Below are 26413 nucleotides of genomic sequence, written 5' to 3'. Positions count from 1 at the left end.
AGATAAGCTCCCTTTTAGAAATACACATCAGATCTTGCTTTCAAATTGTGAGATTTTGGAGATAAACAAAACAGTATGCAATCTGCATCGCTGCTCAATCTTACCAAGATGTCCTATATGGAGAGTTTCTGTACGTCATCCAGTGGCAATCTACTTTCAAAAAGGGTTCTTTCTGGATTTCGTTTGGAAAAACTTGTCAACTTTCCTTCTAGTTATTTAATTGACCAGGGCTTTTCAATTAGTTTGGAATGGGGCCGGGAAAAAGATGGCTTGAGATATGAGCAATCATATTAAGAGCTTCAGATACAGTAAATACTATAACAGCATAGTAAAGTGCATATATTGTGTTGAATTAAATCAAACAACATAGCCCCAAGGCCTTTATAGATCTAAATGGCAAGTTCAGAACTCAGTAGGCCGACATGTGAAGCTAATTTAACCATCAACATCATTTAATTTGATTTCATTTAGGTGAAATGATCTAATCATTCACGCAGATGCAATAAATGACAGGAGTTGTCACTACAGTAGCTAGTAGCTGGGTTCGAAACCCGAGCCCGCCGAAGTTTTCAGGCAATGTCTTCCCCTCTATCTCTCAATGTAACACCCTCTCTGGAATAAAGGCACTCTGGCCCAAAAAAGAAAATGTTAAAAAGTAGATTACTTTTTAACATTTTACTCGAAGGGCCAGTAAATATCACCCCAGGGCCGGATTTGGCCCGCGGGCCGCAAATTGAATAGCCCCGCCCTAGACTCTTATATTTCAATATGGATTTTGTCAAGTTCGCCGTCAATAACACATTTTTTTTTTTTTTTTTTTTTATAAATGTTTTTGGTTTCGTCAGTGTGGGCATGTGCGGGTGGAGGGAGGGAGGGGGGAGTGTAGTGAGTGTACTGTGATATTACAATATATGAAATGGCATCGATTATTGTTCACGATTATGAAATAAAAAGACTTGTAAAAAAAAAAGATAACAAAATATTTGGTTTTTTAACTAGATCTAAAAATAAGAAGCACAGGGCTCCAACAAAAAGCATGACATAAAAATCCCCCAAGTAACTTTGGATGCGGGTGTCTAATTAAAGTATAAAAACACACGCTAGGTAAGCCAGTTCCCAACACAAAGGAAAATATTACCTGAGCGTTCCCTGAACTCTGCAGCCGGAGAGTATCTGGGCAGAGTGAACCTCTTATCGGCCTCCGAGGCGGAGCGGATCTTCTTGTTCTCCTCCGAGGAACTTTTCTGCAGAGGAGGCCGCAAGTCCATCTCAGAGGAGGGCTTGGCGATGGGCCGAGGGTCGTCCACCGAGCGCTGAGGCTCCGGCTTTTCCCTCTTATCCCGCTCGTCCCTTCGCTCTCTATCGTTCCTCTTGGCCCAGTCGTCCCTTTTGTCCCGATCCTCCCGCCTCTCTCGGTTCTCCGTCCTATCCCTATCGTCTCTTTCTCTCAAGTCTTTCCTCTCCTTGTCTTCTTTTCTGTCGTCTCTATGTTCTCTCTTTTCCCTCTCAGGCCGCCGATCCCTATCCTTATCCCGCTCGTCCCGGTCTTTCCGTTCTCTTTCATCCCGGTCTTTCCTTTCTCTTTCGTCCCGGTCTTTCCGTTCTCTTTCGTCCCGGTCTTTCCTTTCTCTTTCGTCCCGGTCTTTCCGTTCTCTTTCGTCCTTGTCTTTCCTTTCCCTCTCGTCACGATCTCTGCGTTCTTTCTCGTCCCGATCCCGGCGCTCCCGCTCATCCCTATCCTTTCTTTCCTTCTCCTCGCGATCTTTCCTTTCCCTGTTGTCTCTTTCTGTCCGGTCATCTCGCCTGTCATCCCGCCTATCCCTCCGGTCGACTCCACCGTCTCTTTCCTTTTCATCTCGCCAATCCCTTCTTTCTACGTCTTCGCGGTTCTTCCTCCCTCTGTCTTCCCGGTCGTCTTTCCCATCCCTCCTCTCTTCTCTACGGTACCTATCGTCCTGTGGAGGTCCTCGGGGTAACGATCCTCCTCTCTTATCAACATCGGATGGGAGTCGGCTTCTCCTGTCTGGCTCCACAGGAAGTCGAGCGTGAGAGTCCACGTCCAGAGGTGCTCTGTTACTCCGGGAGGCGTCGGACGGCGCTCTGCCTCGACGTTCCTCGGCTTGAGGAACCCGGAGGGAATTCAACTTGGCGTCGGAATCCCCTCGAGACATCCTGTCCACGTCCACAGGGTGTCCGTTTTTGACTGGTGGACCTTTGGAGTGGTTGACATCATTGTTTTCTGAAGACACAATCAGTGAAATACAGTCAAAAGGGAACCGAATCATCAGAATCGTTTTTTACCGAGTAGTTTTACACATACTAGGAATTTGCTTTGGTGTAAATTCTGCATACAGAGACACAGAAAGAAAAATGTATTTAAAAAAAAAAAAAAATTAGCAAAGAATAGTTCTATTATAAAAGCTATTTAAAAACTATTGTAACAAATGAAAAATAAAGCCAATATTTACACAAAAATATAAATATGAATATGCATGTATAGAATATCCTCAAAAAAGGCTCGACCTACCACTTTCTGGAATATCCTTTAAAACCCCTCTGGCAATCAGCTCTTGGCGGCTTTTTCGGACAGAAATCCTTCTTTCCAAGACTGAAAGTAGAAAATATACAAAAGGGAAAACTGTGAAACAATTTTCACTGTGCACAAAATGGATGAATGCCCCAACACTCAGAGTAGATTCCCTAACAAAGACTGTCATATTTAAAATGTGGATTATTCAAGTTTGTTGCCAATATCAAAATATTTGATAAGTAACGTTTGTGTCTAATGAAAGCGTAGAGTGATGCACACGACAAGTCATTATAACACCTTTAAACCCAACGTACCTATTGATGTTTCAGTAAACTTGTCACTCGGCTTCTTCTTTCTCCATTTCCAGGGTTTGAAGATCCGTCCCATCTTGGAGAACTTTCCTTTGCGTTTGCTTTGTGGCGATCCCCCACTGGAGCTTCCTTCTTCGCTTCCTTTATTGCCTTGTTGCAGGTCGACCTCATCGTCTGCATGAACAGGACAAACGGTAAATGAATCTTTAATATATTTTAAAATATTGAAAGGTCACCTATTATGCAAAATCTACTTGTTCATGTCTCTTCTACATCAACATGAGTCCCCTCTGTGGAAAGAGACTCTGAAAGTTTCAGGAAAAAAGATTCTCTCTCTTTTTGTCCTGATCCATTTCTATAAAAACCTCCCCCCCCCCCCACCTTATCACCTGAATCTCCTCCTAGAGCTCCATTGTGTTCTTTGTAACCAAATATCTCTCAAGAGGGGCGTGGGGAGGGGCTCCTTATTTTCATCTAAAGTAACAGACAGAGAATCAGCACTTTGGAAACAGGGCTGAAACAGAGGGGATTATGGGTAATGCTGCAATGATCTGTTCGGTGTTTGGAGCCAAACACTTCAGAGACATGTTTTGTATATATCTGAGACCTGTAATATATTGATGAAAAACAGTATAATAGGAAACCTTTAAAATAGTTCTACTAACCAGGCCTTGTTTTTCCATAATGTATAGCAATGATCAAAAGAATACCAACGCAATCAATGTAAACAAAGAAAAATATAAATAGATCAATAAGTTCTTTGAACAATCACACGTACAGTAGAACAGTTCATTGTGCTTTTGTGTCGATGTCAAGTCCCTGCTATGTTGTCATTTAAAAACCTAGATATTATTAAGGTTTCACAAAATTCTTGGCATGCATCCTTTACAAAATTGGGCACATTGGAATTTTATCTTCACTCCCGCTAAATGCTCACATCCGGATAACAACTGCTGTGTTCTTTGAGGACAGCAAACACTACAGATCAGGAAATGCTCTGTTTCCGTGCCCAAATTACGGAACAAATTCTCATGATGGCCAGGAAAGGGGTCAATAAGGACAACATCTAAAATGAAAACCACAATTGCCTAACCTGTTAAGCACTGAACCTGTCTTTCAGGTTTCAGGCTCGAAAATGACATTCCCAGAACAAATGACTATATCTTCACTTCTAAAAAGGGGTACATTAATAATCTTTTTTCTCAAAGCAATGGAAAACCTGTGAGTTGGATGTAGAAGAGTCAGAACCAATATAGATTTTTTTTTATTTGAAAGTAAATTCAGATTGAACACAGTAAAAAATGTTTAATTATAGTGTCCGTCCAAAAACAATACATTACTTCTAGTGAAAACCACCCTTGAATGATGGGATGGTAGACTAAAAGCTTTAGGAATCCAAACTATAACAAACAATAAGTACCCTGTATCAAGATTGATGCAAAACAAGTGACATTTGACCTTTTTAGAGAGATTTAGAAGAAAAAAACAGTTCTTGGGTCATTTAGGTGCATTTTCCATATCTCTGGCCCCCTCGGTCGATTTTGATGATTGACATCTTTTTTTAACCGTTAGAGCCAATAGAATCGAGGGGAAGTTCCTAAGATCCATCTAAAGATTACCCATTGGTGAATGAGTGCTGCGCAGCCAGAATGCCCCGGAACCGGAAGCTGGGTTGTAGCTCTAATAGCAGCTAAAATGAAAACTCAGTTTTTGACAAAAATGGAGGGATGGATGATCAGTAATCATTTCTAAGTGACACAGACACATTGGATCAACCTATGGATTAACCTTCAGCAGCGTTTTTATCGTTTTAATGCCATTGAACAAAACTTTTGATCAACAACAGCAAAGGTAAGACTATTTTCCGTGTTTGCTCCGTAAAGCTACGTCGTGTGATTTCTGGGTTTGCTTCCCCTGCCGCGAGTTTTGATCGCTCAGTGATGATACTTATATTTCTAGCTTGCTAGTTGATATCTTGTTTGTGCAGATTCGATAAGTAATAAAGTATTTCTACCGTGAGTTCTGTGCTAAGTGCGTTAGCATTTTTTCGCTCAGGGCTCATTTAGACGCTTCTTGTGAGACTTGTGTTTTGTTTCGGTAAACATTTTTCATATCTTCAGTTAGCTGAGTTTCTTCCCGTTAATAGGTTATGACACATTAATAGGTTTTTAAATGTTAAGAAGCCCTGAGACAGTTTCGTGAAAGAAAAAAAAACAGGTTAAAGGATTTCTATAGAATACAATTAAGCATGCCTGTATTATAGGATATAAACAAACTAGATTATGTCCAATACATCAGATGTTATACTTGCCAATATAAACCTGAATTTAAAAAGTGCATTCCTAATTGCATATCCACAAAAATCATCTAAAAAAAAAAAAACTGTCCCTCTTTTCTTGAGGCAAACGATCAGATTTCTCGGCTTTAAACGGCTGTTTCAGTTTTCTTATATAATAACATTTTAAACAAAAAACGATCCAAATATGTTCTCACTGCCTTAGCTGTCATATTGGAGCCAGAGAGTGAAATATGGCCACAGCTTCTTCTGGTACTACTTACACTGTGGTGCCATAGTACAGAACATTATCTGCAGGTGTCAGGTTCACCATCCATAAAAGCAAAGTAATAATGAAACAAAGTAAAAAGCTTGTTATACATCGAGTTATTATTAAAAACCTATCTTTTTAATATGGCTTTTAATGTGGGTCAACTTTCAATTCTCACGTGCATCATTGTCTATGTTTTACTGTATTTTTGTCTGTTTTTCTTTTCTTTTTAAAATTGTTTATTTTAACATTATCACTGTAGATGTTTTATTTTGTTCTGTATTCATTGTAGTATTATTTTAATATTGTTGTTATGTTTTCTGTAAAGAACTTTGCTTTGTGCATGAAAGGTGCTTTACAAATAAAGTGTATTATTATTATTATTATTATGATTACAGAAACCGTGACTCAAAGTTTCCATGGAAGTCTTCTGGCATTGAAAAAGAAACAGCATTAAGTGGGAGTGAAACCGCCATAAAAATGATTCAGTGATGAGTCTCACGGCAGCCGTTACACAACACTAAGGCACTGAATGTAAAGGTGAGCTCATTCTCTCAGAGCGCTGTGATGGTGGCATGCATGATGAAAACTTGGGAATGTTGAGCCCTGGTCTCCGTCACAGCTGTGTATTTGTTTAGTTTTACTGCGCTTAATTATTACTCTGGTTTAAAACAAAAATACCCATTTTCCGATATTGATGGTGACAAAAGCAGAGGATGTTCTATGATGAAAAGGGAATCTGTTCAATAGACGACTAGCGAAGTATTTTTATAATATTTAATATTGTAAAGTAAATTAAACACACGCATCCTTGATAAAACGTGAGCACTTGTCAGGCCCATAATAAGTGACTGGTCCGAAATTGGATTCCTTAAACATTTCCCAGAAACAAACTCCATGTGAGTGCTGCTGCAGGGGAAAGGTAAGCTATAATCACTGAGTTGTAACTAAATGATCTGTTTTTAAATACTAATGATATCATTCAGCTATTATTAGACATTTTATCACCACACGCACACCTGTAACTAGGTCAACTAGAGCTGCAACAGTGGAACTCAATCCCAGTGAAGATTAAAGAACAAAACACCTGCAGTTTATTTAAAATCTAACTTAAAAACGTGGTTAGTGGAAAGTCAGCTCTGTCCACACTGACACAATCTGCACTTTACAACGCTCTGTCTGTACATGTGCCTTGACCTGTTGCTATCCGTCTGCTTTGTGAATATGTATTTTGTTTTTATGTTTTTATATATGCTTTTATCATAATATAAGCATCTCTGTTGAATGTTGTTTTACTGATTGTATTTACCTGTTATTTGAAGTGAATCTTTTTTTTTAGAATGACTTTCAACATCTGTCCAGGGACTACAGACGAAAAATAGTTGGCTAACTCTGGCGCATTTACAGAAATGTCAATCAAAGTCCCTGTCAAATAAATATGTAAATAAATAAAGATAAATAAAATATTATACATGTATGTGCCAATTTAAACTGTGCAATTCAGCATTAATATCTTATTAATGCTAATAAAACACTGTATATATTGTAATAATGAACCTGTAATAATTGATGTCACTGGTACAATATGCACAGTTTTACTTCAACTTCCTATGTTTTTATAAATATTTGTATTCTATGTTATATGAACTTATATTCTTACATTACTGAATGAAACAGAGTTCTATACATTTTAGTAAAAATAATGTATAAAGAATAAAATCATATAAATCATTGTGGACAGAAAATATGAACCGTGGAGAAATATTGTGTTTGGAGCAGACATGAGAAACAATGGAAAGCAATCTGATTAAAAAAAAGGGACGTTGGGTTTCTTTTCAGCGACACTATGACCGACTGATTTCACCTGAATGAAATCTGACAGCTGGGATTTACCTGCCTTACCAAACACTGAAGATATTAAAGGCTTCAGGTTTGCCCCACATATGTTAGACTGAGGGATTAAAGTGGATTTCTACCTTTAATAATCACTATAAACCCTGCCGATGAGTTTTCAAAGGTCACACAATGAGGACATTATTGCATTTTGAATGGAGGCGTTGGTGATTAATGCATTATGTATTTTTCCATCACTAGAATTTGATCAGTCAGGAATATAAGAGCAGGGTTAGGGTTAGTGTCTTTGTGTTATTGTGTTCTTGTTGCTGGCAGTTTCCAAACAGTTAAAAATAAATGTGCTTGATGTTTGGTGGTCAACCTTAATCTCACCACATCCTGTGGACGCAACCGTGTGGTGGTCAAAACGTCAGATAGTCATGTCGTGTAGTTCTCCTATTACCATTACACAATTTCAATATCTTTAATACATCTCCAACCAAGGTATGCTTTAGTTTTTAAAAAGAAAATACAAAGTGTTTGTGTCACTTTGAAATTATTACTGATAATCCATCATTCAATTTTTATGTCAATAACGGAGATTTCATATTAGCTGCTACGATAGCTAGAGTGTATGACAGCTTCCGGTTCCGGGACATTCTGGCTACGCATCACTCATTCACCAATGGGTAATGATTAGATGGATTTGAGGAACTTCCCCTCGATTCTATTGGCTCTAACGATTAGAAAGAGATGTCAATCAGCAAAATCGAGCAAGGGGGGCCAGAGATAGGTCAAATCCACCCAAATGACCCCAGAAGTGTTTTTTTTTTGCTAAATCTCTCTTAAAAAAGGTCAAATGTCACTTGTTTTGCCTCAATCTTGATACAGGGTACTTATATGTTATAGTTTGGATTCCTAAAGCTTTTATTCTACTATCCCATCATTCAAGGGTGGTTTTCACTATAAGTAATGTTTTTCTTTTGGAGGGAAACTATAATTGAAATGTTTTCAATGTTCAATCTGAATTTACTTTAAAATAAAAAAAAATCTATATTGATTCTGACTTTTCTACATCCAACTCACAGGTTTATCATTGCTTTGAGAAAAAAGATGATTAATGTACCCCTTTTAGAAGTGAAGATACAGTCATTTGTTCTGGGAATGTCATATTCGAGCCTGAGACCTGAAAAACAGGCTCGGGGCTCAACTGGTTAAGTGACATAACCAATTTAGAAATCCCCGTCAGTATAGTAGTATAGGATGCCTAAATGTGTGAGAGCGTACTGCTGACCAATCCAAAACATCCGTACTGTCCCTTACACTGTAAACACCATCACTTTGGCAATAGAGGCATCCCTCGACAGCTCAACACGTCAATAAACTGGCAGATAAATTACTACTCGAGGTACAACCCTGACACGGGACATTTCCAAACGATTGCACTGCTGCAGTGAGACATATCACAAGAAAGATGTTTACTCTTCAGCCTTGACCTTTTTATTATTGACTCTTTGTCTTTACACTACTGGGAGCCGATAAAATGTCACGGCTTCACAAAGTAAGGTTTAAATTAGGTTGTGTGTCTGTAGGCTTTATTTTATGACATCCATTTCTCTATGAGCAGCGCTGTTTGTAATCTTTTATGTGGGATAACAGTTTTTTCTGGGTTTAGTTTTAGTTTTGTTTGCATGCATTGCATTAATGCTAATGAGCCAGTGTTTATTTCGTCAACGAAAACTATGACGAAAAATGTTCGTCTTTTTACATGACTAAGACGAGACGATGACGAGCTAAAAATAGATTCTTGATAACAAAAACTATGACGAAATGTATATTTAGTTTTCGTAGACGAGACAGGACTAAGATGTTAATGGTGGACTATCGGATATCAAAATGCAGCATATTTTCCCCCATGTGTCCATCTTGTCTGTCAAAATGCATCTTACGTTTCTAACTTGCAATATCATTATTTCCGCTCTCTTCAATCCAGAAGAGCGATCTCCCTGTGTCTCTCTGTGTGCGGGGGGCGGGGCCTAACAGACATGCTGCAGCGGACACAGAGATCTGCCGGGGACGGAGCGTTCAGAGAGTATAGAGACACATTTTGACCAAAATGTAATTTTTCAACGACTAAAAGTTGACTAAAACTAATAACCATTTTCGTCTAAAGACTAAGACTAAATCAAAAACAGCTGCCAAAATGAACACTGTAATGAGCTGAGGCTGTATAGCTACACATATCAAACATATTGCTGATTGTTTTTACCAAGACACCGACCGTTTAGTCACAGAAATATCTAAGTGCTTGATTAATGCTATTTAGTTGCAACTACTAACGTTAAAATCAAACAGTGTTAAAATACTGATCGTACTTGTTAACTGTTAGCAGCTAGACGGCAGCACAATCCTTCTCAGGTAAATAACAAACAGCTAATGCTTACGGTGGTTGCATTGTTTCACATAATGGTGCTTTCAAGCTTTATTCAGTTAAAAAAAGATTATTGGTCATTTATAATCATGATGTACATAAAAAAAGAACACAAATAAAAAATATTATCAAGATCTTTACAAAAACAAAGACAATTCAAAATGTCATTTTTGGCGGGAAACTTGGAAAAATACAGTTAGCTGAAGAAAGTGCTTTCACAGCAATATGCTTATTAAAGAGGGAATATGACCTGTTCAACTTACTAACAATAACAAGTTTGAAAATGGTGCAAAAGGAGTGAATTTTGAGTTGGTTGAACTTAGGTCTCAAGATGAATGTAACTTAATTTCAAATGGAATCAACTACCGGTACTACATTTCCAGTTTTACGACATCCCTCTGTAAAATGCTAACATGCTTTGGTATCAACCCAGTGTAAGAAACAATGCAGGCTGTTGCATGTATGTGTGAAACCCCATGCTGAAATGCAGGCAAACAGAGGTCAGTGAACTCTCAGCTATTCCTGACACATAACCCAGTGGGTGTTAAACTGGGAGGAGTGATGGCAGTGAACTGGGAGAACACTACAGAAGCAGAGTGTGATGTGGTGACGTTGCACAGTTAGAGCATGACAACCTGAGATGGTTGTTTTTCACAGAACCAACAAGAGAATTCAAAGGCACCGACCCGTGATGGAGGTAAAAGATAGTCAAGAGCGGAAAAGTCTTACAAAGCTTAAACCAAACACCAACACACTCAGGCCGCAGGTATGCATTTATAAAGAGACTCCAAACAGCCATGCTTGTTTCAACAGAAGTGAAGCAAGACCGTAGCAACAACATAGGCTTGAACCATTCTTTGTTGACTGCCGACGTGTCTGTTCATTGAACTGTAGCTTTTTTAAACCAATGTAAAGCTGATCAAATATATAATTTGGAATCATTTAGTAGTTATTAATAGATTAGTTCTGTTTTTGGGGTGTTTGGTTAGCGTTTTCAAGGGTTGTCAGGGGTTTAGTTAGCTTGTAGATGGGGTTTCTGTATCATTTTGTTCTGTATATCTCCAATTCTAGATGTGTTAGTAAGATATATTAGTGTCAGTCCCATATTCTCAAGCTTCAGATAGCTTTTTGAGGTGTCCCATTCCACATATCTGCATTTACCTGTTTTTTCAACCGTTGGTGAATACAATGAATTGTTCCGGTAAATGTTGAGCCATTTAAACTCTAAGGACTATTAAAAGCATGAGCCCATATGACTCACCCAATCACAGGACAATTTAACACCAACGCCACAGAATAGCACACCGGAGACACAAATACAGTTTGCATGGAGTGCCAATATGCAACGAAGAGGATGTCATCATGTTTCATTAAGGCACGAGTGTCGAGAAGTGTTTCAACCCTTCAGTAGGTAACAGAGCAAATATTGACCGAAAAAAAGTTCCTTTAAACTAACAGCACGGCAGAAAAGCGGTGACAGACATGCGACATAGATGCAGGATTCTTTAGGCTGCATGCTGTGTTATTAGGGGGGAATTGAGCAGGTGTGCAAACCTGAGAGAGGACCCTCCTTTTGACAGCAAAAACAGGTTCTTAAAGTTTGCACTGTTATTAGCTTAGTCAGCGAGACATTAGGTGGAGTTAAGTATGAGTAGGAAGGCGTTTTAGTAGGAAAACAGAGTGATACACATGGGCACAGCTGGTGTCAGTCGGTGCCTTGTACCCCCACATCTCTGGGGGAAGGAGCGTTCAGTGCAGAGAAAAGGGTTGCATAAGTATTCTTAATGCTATTGAAATCACAATATGGACTAGGGCTGTAACCACATTGTCGTAAGAGCAATATCTGGTCGAATCAGAATTCCTTTTATTAGTCCTACAGCAGGGAGTGTTACAGCAAAGGTGACATGGCAGAAGAAAGGCAAGCAATAAAAGAAGGCGACATGTTGAATATATAGAGTAAAGCTACACATATCTTTCTGGATGAGTCCCGGCCTACAAACAACATCTTTGTTTGGTATTGGTAAAACCCTTTTCAAATCACAATGTGACGTATGTTTCAAAAAACGATCAATACTGGAATCATGCCGCAATTGTAAAATCTGCCACTATGATCCCAACGTTGTTATTTTTCTCGAATCGTGCAGCCGTGTTTCAGACAGAGAGAAGTTTGTTTCAACATTTCACAATCACCACATTCCATCTGCTTGCATACTTCTACACCTGTCTGTGCCTGCCGCCTCTCACTGCTCTCTCTCAGAAACACCTGGAGACACTCGCCCCTTGTTGGGTTTACCTTCCTTCGAAAACATTCAAGACTCAAGCTGTTTTACCGTCATGTATATACACAGTAAAACAGGCAGTTGCACTGTACAATGAAGTCCTTATGTTTCCACTCATACCTAAATATTAACAACCATATGAGACGAAAACTAGCATAATGTAAACTGACATACATGAAACAAGTCCTGTTCCAAAAGATGTGCTGCACGATAAAAATAAAAAATAAGATATTTAAACAGCAGGGTAGAGTATAGTGTTTGAATGTATAAACAAGCATAATAAATGATAAATGAATCTGTGCAAAACAACAACAACAACAACAACAACAACCCCTCTTGTTAAAACAAACAACAACTTTTCATTGCCATAAAAACACTACAGCTACTGAGCATTTGACAATAAAGCCTTTGAAGTTTGAATCGAATCCACGGCAAACAGAGAGTCCAAACTCACCGGTGTTGTGTGTAGTTTGTTGCTGGGCCACTGTCTCACTGCTAGCACTGTGTCCCATGCTATGGCTCCCGTCCCCACTGGCCTGCCGGGCCCTTCCTCCCCCGAGGTCGGCGGCAGGTCCTAAAACTTAAAGCCACCTCGTTCGTCTAAAACCAGACATATCGGAGCTCCGGTAACTGAACACTGCGTGGTTTACTCTCCTGTCTCTCTAAAAACTCTACCCCCTCTCTCCCTTCAGCCTGTGTTTTCTCCCTCCCTTTTCCTCCCCTCCTCCTTCTTCTTCTTCTTACACTTTAAAACACAAACCCTCCCCTTCCTCACTTCCTTCCTTCCTTCTTGGAGCTCTGACTTCATAAATAAGGTACGCCGATATGGTAATCCGGCCACATGCCTGTCATTCCTGAGAGCACATTTTTCAGGGGCAAAGTTCACGGAGAGCTTTGAGGTTTGGCCACAAGTCCATCAAGGGATCGAGGGATTTTGGATGCAGTGCCTTCCCCCCCCCCACACACACACACACACCCACAAACACACACACCCACACCCACAGACTGACTCAACAGTAGGGCGGGTGGGGAGGGCCCTGCGGGGGGGAGGTAACAGGAGAAGTGGAAGGTGAGCCGAGCCAAGGTGGAGCTCAAAGCCAGAGAGCAGGAAGTGACTCGGAGTCCAGTGACTCTCCAGGGTTTGTCCTTTTAAACTGACATGTGAACTAATAACACCTTTATTAGATAATAGCAGCTGTGAGGTACAGCTACACCTGATCCCTTTCACTATATGGGCATGGATTAAGGCTGGGAGGTTATTCAATATTTAGTGTTTAGTGTCTAGTCTTAAATTAGAATTAAATGAGTTTTAAAATTAGACTTTTCAACGTGCTGCGCTTTATGGAGCAGTTTAAATATGAGTGTGGTATTTAGGCCCGGGTGATTTTATAATTTATGGTATATTTAATGATATATATTTATCGAGATATCATGGTAAACAATGAATTTGTCTAAATGGATTTAAAAAAAAGCAAATAACGTAATTTTTAAGGCAATGTGTTGAAATATTTGGAGGGAATTTCTTTTAGATTTGACTTGAAACTGTTCATATTGCATAAAAGTAAAAACAAAAACACGTATTATTAAAAAAAAATTGCTAGTTCTAGGAAGAAAGTCAGAATTTGGGGAAAATAATGTGTTTCTCAAAAATCTTTTTTTCTTCAAAGAAATCTTACTTTTTTTTCTTAAATCTCACATTTTTCTTTAAATAATCCGACTCTTTTTTTCGACTTACAATTAAGCATTTTTTTCCCCACAAAATTCAGACTGTTTTTTCCTTTACTTTAATCTCAGAACTAAAAAGGTAAAATTAAGAAGTTAGTATTAAGTGAAAGAGGAGCTATGAGTGTGTTTAGTCTATCATGAAACTGCTAACTCTATAAACATTGCCACATCACTCCCTCTGCAGCCTCATCACAGCATGAAGGGAAACTGACAGAGGAACGTTGGGAATGCAAATCCAGCATATTTGGAAACAGGACGGCAAATCGGCCATTAACCCAAGAAATCTCAGGTAAACAAAAAGGGACAACACCCAAAATATAAATCAGTTTCCAAAAAGCAGCAGCAGATGGAGACAAACACATTGTTCCTCCACATGAGAACATGAATCCCAGCTGAAAGAAAACATGACTCACACAAATACCAGCACACGGTGTCATAATGACAACCCAAACTAAAAACATTCAAATGTGACGTAACATGAGTAAACACCCTGGGGGACTTTTCCAAATCTGCTCAAAACACAACAAGTCCAGTTCTTAAATGGCCATGTCTTCTTGTCTGAATGCACATCCGTTTTTTTTTTAGAGGATAGGGCAAAGAGGAAGTCTGGTTTATTTTGGTCCAGATAGGGAAGAGTAAATCAAGCTTCCTTAATCTGTTCCTGCAGTGACCCGAAAGACTGTGAAGGGATCTAAAGCCATGCCATGCCCTGCGTTTAAATACAGCAAAGCAATGAGTGATCACTTGCTTTCAATACGGTCTCAATCAAATTATAACTATTCAACACATTGTACTCATGAACAGATACAAATACCAAGAACCAAAGCATTACGGCTCAGACACTAAATATAAAGGATTTCAAATATATCTTACTAACGTGAAGAATTGGAAAGAGTTCATGTATTAAAACAGACTAAGCTAAAAACACCTAAAAATGAAATGTACCTAACATTAAATGCTAAACACAGCTTTATGTCAGATTTAAAACCAACCACAGCTATTTTGTCAGTCAAAAATGTAAACACTTAATTGAAAATAGAGATATTAACTGAAATAGAAAAGCAGCTTTACTCACGAATATATTCAGAGTGAACAGCCATCCAAGATACGTTCGTAATGTCACGACACAGTTGAGTCTGGGTTTAATAATGCTCTGGTGTTTAGTGCAGTGTGTCTGTTAATGATACTGAGGGTAGTGACAGCGAGAGAAACTGCTAACCTACAGGTGTGTCCTCTGGGTGAGAGCCAATCAGATCGCAGCACAGGGACGCCTTTTTAACGGACAGATTCATATCTACACAATTTATTTGTTGACTCACCGTTTTCTGTCATCACGATACTACGGCTCAGATAACAGCAGTCTCACTGGGTTTATAAGAGATTTCATAATGTTTGTTTTATTTCGAAATGTATTTTTACACCTCTGATGCAATGGAATGTACAAAGAATATACGAAAGATTATGACAAAATATATGAATTTAACCCGATACAATTTTGATGGTATGACATCAAATTAAATACAATATATATTATATTTGATTTAGATCATTGATGAATTGATTTATATAAACAAATACAAATAAAAAGGTAGGGTTTTTTATTTCTTTCTTTTTTTAAACCTAATGATATAAAGATTTGTTTAAATTTGGTTAATATATTTTATTTTTATAATTTTCTATTGGCAAAACGACATTTTAGATTTAAATGTTTTTTATTTGACACCCTTCAAAGCATATCAACCTCAAATCACATGGATGTTTCTACAGGTTTGAGTAAGTCTTTTATGCAATGGTTTACAGATAGAGATCAAATGTATGGATACAACATTCAGATGAAATGCTATCAACCTCAGATTTAGGTCTTCAAATAGATTTTCTTTAGAACTTTTATGCAACAAGCGAAATGGAAGAAGTAGGAAAGCGTCTTACCAGGATTTTCCATCACGTGTCCAAAACTCAGCAGTCAGCAGCTCCTGAAACAAATTAACCAACGGGATCATTAAGACATTTATTTATTAAATATACATTTAAATAACCATAATAACACAGGGTATTACTCCATTATAATAAGTCTATTTAACATTTGATTGTGAGCATATAATGGCACCTTCTAATGATGTATTATTGGGCTCGTTTAAAATACTATTGCAATACAAACATTTGAATAGATGGAAAATTTTTGACTGAATTTAAAGGTCACCTATCATAGTATTTTTAGGCAATAGCATAGGTCTCAGATATATACAAAAACATGTCTATGAAGTTTTTTGCTCAAAAAACCAAACAGATCACGCCTCATATCCCTCTATTTCACTTCCCGTTTCAAAAGTGCTGATTTGGGGTATAAACAGGTCTCTCTTGAGAATGAGACGCTGGGTGTTTCTCAATGTCGAGGAAGGCTGCTCCAGAGCCACTATCTCAAGGATACTACGTCATTGAGTCCCGCCGAAGGACTGTTCCAATGTCCAGGATCCTTGGAATTCTACTGAGGCCGGCGTACTTCGTTGCAGGAAATTTTCGAGGCTGCACATGTGTAGATTCCACGGTCTTAAAATCCCCACAATGCTTTGCGCACGGACCAATTTCCAAATCTTGGCGGAAATCGCGCTCCATTTAAGGCGGAGCCTCGCATATGACGCACACCTGCACACCTGTTAGCCTGTTCCACCATTCTTCGTTTTCCGAGGCTGTAGGAAGGATTCTTGCCTTGCTTCTGAAGCAACTGACTCGGAGGGACTTGTCCTACCAAGGAAGCGTCCTCGACATTGAGAAACACCCTCCGTGTCTCAAAGAGATTTTCACCTGTATAAAGATAAGAGGGGGCGGAGCCAACGTAGGCTCATGCGGGACCTGGCAGATACTGTCTAAAATGCTGCGGTGATGAAACAAGGATTATTAGATCAAGGATTATTAGATCAACGCCATATCATGGATTATCAAGGATTCTTTCTGAAACAGTATGGAGCTCAAAGGCTTTCTCTCTTGCCGGTTATACCACAAGGTGAGTTCCTTTTTATTTCCTGCTTCTTCACACACATGCTCTGTGCAGTACAGGTTAGCTCTGAGTGTTAGCGATGCTAATGTAAACAGCGACCATATTACGTCCAAAACAGTCGGCATTGTTTCTGATAGGGCCGTGTGTCCACATTTCAGATATTACGTCATATCGGACGCAAATTTGGATCAGCTCCGTTGTAGAGAGAGATTTAGAGATTTGGGTACGGAGGAAAAGAGAGAAGGTTTTATTTTCTGACGCTGCGTGAGTAGCCTGATACACCGGGGACACATATTTATGTATAAAAGACATCAAAAAGTGCATTTTACATGATAGGTCCCCTTTAAAGATTAATTGTAAATAAATCAAATAAATCACATTTGTCTAGAATCCTCATGTTTTACAGAAAGCTTGATCTATGATCATGTTTTTGTTTATGGGTTTATTTGTGGTACAAGATATAAAATTACAAACAAAAAATCACCAAACATTTAAAGTCTGGTCACGACTTGAGCATGTGAATAATGCAAATGTACTCAAGATGTCAGCAGCAGTGAAGTTACTGTTGAAACGTTTGAACAACTTGAATCAGAAATGCAGCAGAGCAGCCTCCCTGATGTGTTGTTGCTGAACACAGAGGGACAATCGACACTTCTGACAAATCACCCCAGTTTGTTTTAGCACCAAATCAATCAAACACAATCCAATGAATAACAAAACACACTCAGTATTTCACAGTGTGACAAGGCTGAGATGAAGTGAGGCCAACTCTGCACAAAGCTGCAGAAATAGTAGCAAAATATGATGACAATAATCAGAATACTTTATATATCCAGGGGCGAATCGTGTCTTAGAATGAAATAAAATAAAATATGAATAAATCAAAGATATAATTAAAATATTACACATTGCAGAATGTCCAATAGAAAAAGATCAAATGAAAAAAATACCAACAAATATAATATACACATATAGTTGAAGTAAAAAAAGCACATACTTAAAAAATGTTTAGCAGAAAATCTGATGAGTTTTTTAAGGATATATTACATTTTGATTCAGCATCAAGTCATCATTCAACACTACCTCGCAGCCAAAGTCACCCTTAATATCATGTTTTCCTTATTTAAATTCATATAACTATGCTTTACATCTGGTTATTTCACATAGAAAAATGCTTTGCTGTGATTTTCTGTTTATCGTGATATCCATATTTTAATGATTCCTGCAATTAAAATGCACACTTTGACACTTAAATATGTACTACGCAGTCTTGTCTAAATTGTTGTGTTCCGAACTATGTGCCTTCAAACAGGAAATAAAGATGTCAAAGCACAGGGAAGGAGGAAGTGATGAATTCAACAACAACACTATTTAAACATCCTTTAGCTTCAGGGCAGAGCAGCCGGGGAAGGGAGGATCAATAGTGTCAATATCAGGATCACCAGCACAGATAAGAGGCTGGCATCGACCAACATAACGACCGTCTGTGTTTAAATCACAGCGCGGCCTGTGATTGGTCAACATAAGCAGGTGTGGTTACATGCTAACGCTAACAGGGGAGGGTCCTTCAGCGGTATCAGGCTGACCTTTGGAGTGTCAAGAGTCCTCTGACAACAAACTGTGTGTGTGTGTGTGTGTGTGTGTGTGTGTGTGTGTGTGTGTGTGTGTGTGTGTGTGTGTGTGTGTGTGTGTGTGTGTGTGTGTGTGTGTGTGTGTGTGTGTGTACACTGCATAAGAGAAAGGGAGAGTGGAATGCAACTCTATTTGACCTCCTTACCAGGTGGACTAGGCCTTGTTCAGATGGAAAGATGAAGCACTGTTTCTCTGGGGAATTCAGCACTAAAATGTATCTGTGTTTAAAGAAAAGGGCAATACGTGACTTTATTCAGTTATAACATCTTGTGTTGTTTCACAAACTTACTTTTGTTTGAGATCATTGATCGTAGATTAGAAATGCTGTCCTTGAAATCTGTCTGCGGTGGGACAACGTAGAAGCGAAATTAGGAAACTCCTGTAAGGTAAACAAACAAAGATTATTAATAATGATATTAACATTAATAATACACTTTATTTGCTTAGAAGCATTCAAACTGATTATTTTGCTTTCACATAAAAACAAAACATTTGACACAAACAGGTAATTAAATCAAATATACTTAAAGACAGCAACTAAACAAACACACATCAATTAAACAAATAGAAAGCAATGAAACCTAATAAAAATCACAAAGAAATATAAAGGCGGGGTTTTTAAAAGTGACCTGACAGAGTTCTATCATACAGACACTAACAAGACGAAATAAATGAATAAGTGCAATAAATAATTCATTAGAATTCATAAAAACATACCACTAAGTGGTTTTAGAAAAATAAAATAAAACTACATGAAAATAAAACACTATCAGCTAACTTCAGACACTCCTCTGTCTGGTCCGCTTTGGTTCAGTCCAACCGGTCTGACAAGTGTTGCTGTAATGTACACAGCACATGTCCAACAGCTGTAGGCGGGGACACATGTCTGCACTGTAAACTCATGCAAAGGGTTCTTCAAAAAGACAATGTCCACTAATGCTCTAATGTGCATCAGGTTGTCCACGATATGTCTACAGGAATACTCAAATAAAGAGCGATTTAAAGCTAATCCTTAAAGATTGATCTACTTTAAAACTTAGATAATGTGACTGCTCACAGCAGGAAGTATTTAATAAAGTGGGGTTAAATCAGAAACGTGACTCTTATCAGGTAACTGAGCTCTTACTGGTACGATCAAATCATTCATTTCCAATAAATACACAATAGGAGTAAATGGTATCGTGGCATGCCAGAGTATTAAAGTTGATGGTTATCATACTGTGTACATGTGTTTATCTTCAGTATTGAAAAATACTTACATAAGTAAAAATAGGAGAACCTAAAGTATATTTTAATTAGGGCTGAACGATTGATCGATTTTAAATCGAAATTTGAAATGATGCGATTATCAAATCGGAAAGCCTGTGATTTTTTATAAATTTAGTTTCTTGTGTGTCAGTCATCCACACCAATCAGAAGTGCTGTGCTCCACATGTACAAGCCATTGTTAACCAATCAGAAGTGGCCCATGATAGAAGCTGATAGACAGATTGATCCAATCACCTGTCAAGTATTTTTGAAATACTTTTCCAAATGGCTTCCAATGGAGCTTTCCTAGATGGTTTGGTGAAACAAACCGTCTGAGTCAGGTTAGTAATGCTCCATCACATGTTTCTATTACACGGTGAATCTTAAACTGAAGCTTGACTTTAAAGCAACCCAACAGAAGTTTCTTGTAAGTTTAGTTCTTTCACTCGCAGCTCGGGCTGCGGGGGTGCTAGAGATGGGAGCACGTTGATACGACCTTCCTAGCCGGAAATATGGCCACATTTTACAATAAACTTCCGTTGGGTCGCTTAAAAACAAATATCGCAATCACAATATCTGTCAGAAAAATCGCAAATAGATTATTCCCCCAAATCGTACAGCCTTAAATTTGAATTATTAATAACCATAGCGCATTATTTTGAAAGCTGACCAAATAGTTTAGCAGTTAATGTAACATGCTAAAGTGCTGCTAACGTGTAAACAGACATGCTTTAGTTTTGAACAAATTATGGTTTTATGGTTACAAGCCAATTTTAGGGGTCATTGTTACTGACAGAACAAATGATAATAATAGTGTATTAACCCAATACAAATCTCATACCATACCAACCCTGACACATCCATTTATTGTCAACAACGCAAAAGTAAAATATTTTTTTTGGAACATAGTTATTTTTTTAGCCTGAAAATCAATCCAATAAAATACCTGAGCTTAAATTAAAATAACAACGAATTTGACTTCTCACCATTAAAAAAAAAAGCTACTTTAGCCATGCATTATTCACTCCCTCCGACCTGCCCATAAGGAGAGAAGTTGATCCGCACTTCAACGCACAAATAATTGACGAGATAAAGTCTGGTCTCAAGTATCCTCCACAGCACTCCAGCTCGAAATAAAACAGCTACAGGAGCCGGCGAAAAGCAAACAGGTGAGTTAATGTTCAGCCAAACTAATCCACTCCGTCCCCGCATTGTAATGTGGAGAACAACACACACACACACACACACACACACACACACACACACACACACACACACACACACACACACACACACACACACACACACACACACACACACACACACACACACACACACACACACACACACACACACACACACACACACACACACACACACACACACACACACACACACACACACACACACACACACACACACACACACACACACACACACACACACACACACACACACACACACACACACACACACACACACACACACACACACACACACACACACACACACACACACAGTGGAGTTTCCTGATGTCCGGTTTCAAGTCTTTGTTGTCTCTTGTGACAATTATCTCCACATTCAGCGAGTACAATTTAAACCACTGTAAGCAAATCGGCAGCCAGATTTACAGGTTTTGTAACAAGATCCATCCGCGGTATTTTTGTGTTTTCACACGAGTGCAAGTGTGAACGCCTTATTCTGTTGTTTAATAGAATCGAGCTCCCAGGCCTCTTACGCATTATTCAAAAAGCCTGCGATCTTTTAAAGACTAACCCTAACCCTTTAGATCGACGTAAAAGAACGGTTGGTATTGCAATATGAATAAAATCTACAACAAATTTCAATATAATGCAATGTGTCAAATAAACAGGGCGACTGTCGCTGCGAGGGAGTGCGGTCGTCTTTCAACCAGAAGGTTGTGGGTTCGATCCCAGCCCATGCAGTCAACGTGTAAGGAGGCGTGTGGTGCAGTGGGTTGTCCGTTGGTGTTCGATTCAGTCACAGGTTCAAACCCCACTGCAGTCAGCATGTCGTTGTGTCCCTGAGACACTTCACCCCAAATTGCTCCTGTGGGGATTGTCCACAGTATTGAGTATGTAAGTCTAACAAGTGACATGTCATGTAATGTAATGTCGATGTACCCTTGGGTAAGATACTTAACCCTGAGTTGCTCCCGATGGCATGGCCAACGGTGTGTGAATGTTAGGTCCTAGAGTAAGGTACACTGCTCTGTATGAATGGGTGAATGACATGTTATATAAAGTGCTTTGAGGGGTCTTAAAGACTGGATAAAGCTCTATATAAGTACAGTCCATTTACAGTTCAGTCCATGTTTGATAGTGAGCAATAGGCTTACAATTAGAGGTGCATGATTAGTCTATAGTCAGAAAAATAATCAGCAGAAACTCTTTTAATAATCGATAAGTTAGGTTTCAGTTGCTAAAGAATGGAGAGTTCTTTCTTTTCTCTATTTGATATAATGATAAAGTGAATATCTTTGTTTTTTTTTATGACAAAACAAGACATGTAAAGACAAGCTTGGACTGCCATGGGTAGTTTCTCTATTTTCTAACATTTTAAACAGCAAATTATGAATTGATTAATCAAGAAAATGCTTCTAGAGAATGGTTACTGTATGTCTTTCATTGTTTGCATAATAACTGTCATGCAGGCAATAAACTAATACTTGGTAAAAGACATCCAAATACTGTTTATATGAACTGTACTGGGCAACAAGCTAAACAATACAATTTAGATTCTGCATTTTTCTAAGACACTTTCCCTTGTAATAATATTCGCAATCTAAACTGTAAACAAACCTTAATAATGTAGATTGTACTCAAGGCCAAAGGAACTAAATAACTCCAATGATTGACTTTAGGAAATGCCCGAGCTAGGTCAGTTGGCATAATATTCCTTTCACAAAGTTAACGTTTAAAATCAGCTGTTCTTTGTTCGCTCTGAAAGTTCATACATTCCACACAATCCTGTTTGTTCACAATGAGCTCCTAATTAGCTCGTTGGGAACTGGCAGTCCTCTGGATGAAAGGCTGAGAGCGTTTCATCAGCTTCAGGCTCATTCTGCACCCTTGGCTCAGACTGAATGAAGAACCAGGAGGCTGTTTGTTTGGGAACGATGCATGCATCTCAAAGAGGCCTCTGTCAGCCGCTATGGCTGATAACAAACATCCCACACAGACAACCACAACATTCAAATACTCAAGCAACTCCATTCTGAACACATCTCTGCTTTCTATTCATGATTATTCAAACTAGCTTGTTTTAGCAACTTTGACAGTTTATTTACAATGCAAAACATTTACTAGAAATCAGAGCATTCATCTGCAGGAGCGTCTGTTATAAGCTTTAGTTAACAAAGAAAAGCAAAGGAATATCTTGGTTCAGAACATATGTGGCAGATATTGTTCCTTGCTGTGTAGGAGTACAGGAAAAACTAGCAGAAACTAGAACGTTGAGTAAGCATATTCCTAGAAATGCACCAAAAACGAGTCCCTCTGCAAAGTTTGAACAGGAATTGGAATTGGAATTGGATTCAACCACGTTGAAAATTCTTGTTGGATGTTGTTGACATATTAGAGTCAAAAGTATTTAGCGAGGTGATTTCTGATATCTCTTTGTATTACTTAAATCAGATGTAGTTAAAAGCCATAAAAAAAAACATGTTTTTAAGTGATTTGAATCAGGCTATGAATGATGTAAGAAAAAAAAGGCTCAGTAAAAAGAAACTTCAGAATACAGATTACTTGAAAATTCATCAAAAAAAAAGACCAGGCAGGTATGTATGGTCAATCTCCACACATTTTGAAAGATACTACGAGAGTAAAACCAAGTAACCGTGGAAAATGTACTAATATCATGAAATATCTCCAGTGAATTACTTACCTTAAGTCTTATTATTTTAAGAGTTACATGTTAAAAACTACAAATAGCATATCTAACGCTCACTTGTTGTCAGTTAGGGATACATCTACAGATGTAAATAGACCACACTAGTGAGCACCTCAATGTATCTTGGACATTTCTTTTCCAACTAGCATTTCAAATAATTGACCAGAAAAAAGTATGTGTTGTTGTGCCACTCCGTAAAAATGTTTCAAGTTCTTGAGACTCGCTCCTCTCCATCAGACAAAAGCAATACCTCTTCAGCTGAGGATAAAGTATCTCATGCATCGAAAGTTGGATAGCTGCAATAGAAGGTGCTATTTGTGAAAAAGACTAAAGTTTAAGCCATGAAGGGTCACCACTCTAATCCTGAGAGATCAATACCAATCCCCTGCAACATGCCACATCACCACCAACCTGTAATACTAACTGCTTTTACATAACTCAGATTGAAAATGAAATGTACCATCATGTCTTCAGTTCCATGGATGCCAGGCTGAATCTCTGTCAGATGCAACGGCCCACTATCTGAATACAAAGCCCAATAACACGACCGACCTGATTACAATGCTGCCTATCTAGAACAAATAGCTGCAGTTCCCTTTGTCTTTCCTCTTTTAAAGAGTCTGTGATGTCCTATAGGGCGTAATAGTGCTTTCAGTCAGTACTAAAGAAATGTCTGCTTGTTGGAACAAGTAGACGGGCCTGTGAAAGGAATGCAGTGAATGCTAAAGAGACGGGCACTTTTTTTGCTTAACCTGCAAGCTAAATGTATTTAATACTGAACAAGAGAATCACAATAAAAGCAGCAAAGTTGTTGCATTCGGTTGAATCAGAAGTCCTCTTAGCAATTATAGTTTAGTCTTAATAATCACACTCAATTATAGAGTAGGATAGTGACCTTGTTAATCCCTATGAGGAATTACCAAATGTTTACTGTTTTTTCTAACTCCTGTACAATGTATGTTGCTGTAACATAGCTTTAACTACTGTTACATGTAACCCAACAACCTAACAGTGGTGTAAAGTAACTAAGTACATTCTCTACTTTAGCTACAATTTTCAGATACATGTACTTTACTTGATTGTTGTTGTTTTGCTACTTTGTAAATTGTGTACTTTTACACCACTACATGTATTTAATACCTTTAGTTACTTTACAGATTTGGATTAATGATGGGAAATATAATCATATTATTCTCAAATGGACCAATCTGCAGAATGACTACTTTTACCTTAAGTATATTTTGATGCTCATACTTCTCTATTTTTACTTGAGTAACATTTTGAAAGCAGGACTTTTACTTGTAACACAGTATTCCAACACTCTGGTACTTATACAAGTACCTATACTTATACTTATGCAAACTTATACAATACAGGTAAAGGTAGCAGGTACATGTAAAGACAAGTTATCTATTACCAAAGTCTGAATCCAGTCATTTTCCTTCTCTGTTTTCTCTTCTCCTTACTAATGTGACACACTAGATCTAGGTGTGAGAGCTAAAGATAGAGACGCACTGCCATAATGCTAATCCTCAACTAGCCTGGGTAAATTAGAGCAGCAACAGGTAGCTGATGGATGTATAAAGAGAAAGAGAGGCGGGGCTCCATTCATTTCTATGAGAGTTACTCAGTGGCGCATGAAGCCAGAAATAGAGCGACTGTAGATCAAGAAAGTACCCGGATGTGGGCCCACAGAGCATGCGCAGTAGAGGTTTCCCTTATCTGCTCTCCGACGATAATGATTTAAATAAGGGCTACTAAAGTGTTCAAAATGGGTAGTTAAAATGTCTTAAACGCTGATTTATATACATTAGTTTCCCAAGGTACAGTATATATATTTTACTTTTAATATCAAACTACTGTAAACGTTTCTTTTTATGTATAAAGTACACTATGTTTATATGTTCAGCAGATTGGTATATTAGATAGTATTATATTGTATTCTGTATATTTTATAAGGTTTACATACGTATCGTTTACTGAGAATATGTATATATTGTTTATTTTGTCCCTGTCTATTCTAAATCAATGGGGAAAATTCTTTCTGACCTAAAACGACGTCACGCAAGTTGTAGTACCGTCGTTTGGCCAATACTTCCATTCATAAAAAACAGCTTCAACGGCTGTTCCAGTACTTTAGCAATTAGCTTAGTTAGCTAACACAAATTAGCTCACACTTGCCGTTGGATCTCAACAAAACGTATGCAGTATGGTCCACAGAAGTTACTCACCTTTGCTTATACTCGGTTATCCTGTGTTGGAGTGTATCCAAAAGGTAAGTGTCGTGTTTTTATCCTCCTTTGTCGTTGTTTATCCCGTACCTGATTACTTTTGACACTTGTCGCTGCTGTCCATCACAAGGCGGAAGTAGCTTCACTAACTACCTTCTGACCCGAATAAAGTCACAAAACTAACAACAAAAAACAACCAAAGCATTCAGGTATCGTCTGAGTTGTTCCCCAATTGGAGTAACAGCCGCTAAATGTTGTTGCTTAAAAAAAAACGTTTGTTAGAACTTTGCTGTCAGAAAAGGTGTTGCATGGTTAACTCGGTAGGCAGATTAAGTACGGCTGCGCATGCGCACTTCAAAGCAGGGTGACTGCTCCCCCATCTAGTGAACTGTAAACACCGCGAGATCACGTGACCAGCTGAGCCCCCTGGATGCTGTGCTGGCAAATTACATTTCTGATCATTTGTTAAAGATTGTAACCATAACAAAATAAATACAAAAAAGTTACGGTGAATAACTAACACTTTAGTTATAGGGACAGGGAAGGGTTTGCTTTGCCCCCCTAATTTAACATATTTCAAATTTGCAAGCATAATATACTACTACTACATCTTTATTTAATACTTTAAAAATTACGTTTTTTTCACACAGAACATATGAAGAGTTTGACAATAAGATCATCTCTTTTGGGGGTAATTACAGTTTGTTTGTTTTTAGCCTTTATTTAACCAGGTGAAAGCC

At 38.3% G+C, this 26413-nt stretch overlaps 1 protein-coding gene across 4 annotated transcripts in view; it reads right to left on the bottom strand.

Moving 5' to 3' along the window:
- Positions 1-26014, bottom strand: part of phactr4a (phosphatase and actin regulator 4a) — a 42749-nt gene extending 16735 nt beyond the window's left edge. For 2 of the 4 annotated variants that reach the window (XM_079654853.1, XM_079654856.1), the window contains exons 1-4: positions 12385-12634; positions 2845-3015; positions 2528-2608; positions 1139-2239 (exon numbers count right to left, since the gene is read on the bottom strand). In XM_079654853.1, the coding sequence (XP_079510979.1) occupies positions 1139-2239; positions 2528-2608; positions 2845-3015; positions 12385-12442 (1411 nt within the window). In that variant the 5' untranslated portion in view covers positions 12443-12634. Of the gene's footprint in view, positions 1-1138; positions 2240-2527; positions 2609-2844; positions 3016-12384; positions 12635-14730; positions 14854-15584; positions 15629-18571; positions 18662-25673 lie in introns of those variants that run through there. The other 2 variants (XM_079654855.1, XM_079654854.1) reach the window with 2 other exon arrangements.
- Between the last annotated feature and the right edge of the window lie 399 nt (positions 26015-26413).

This window comes from Notothenia rossii (genome assembly GCF_949606895.1).
Source record: "Notothenia rossii genome assembly, chromosome: 10".
NCBI lineage: Eukaryota > Metazoa > Chordata > Actinopteri > Perciformes > Nototheniidae > Notothenia > Notothenia rossii.
The sequence above is the reverse complement of the archived record's forward strand: the minus strand, read 5'-3'. Positions and strand labels throughout refer to the sequence as shown.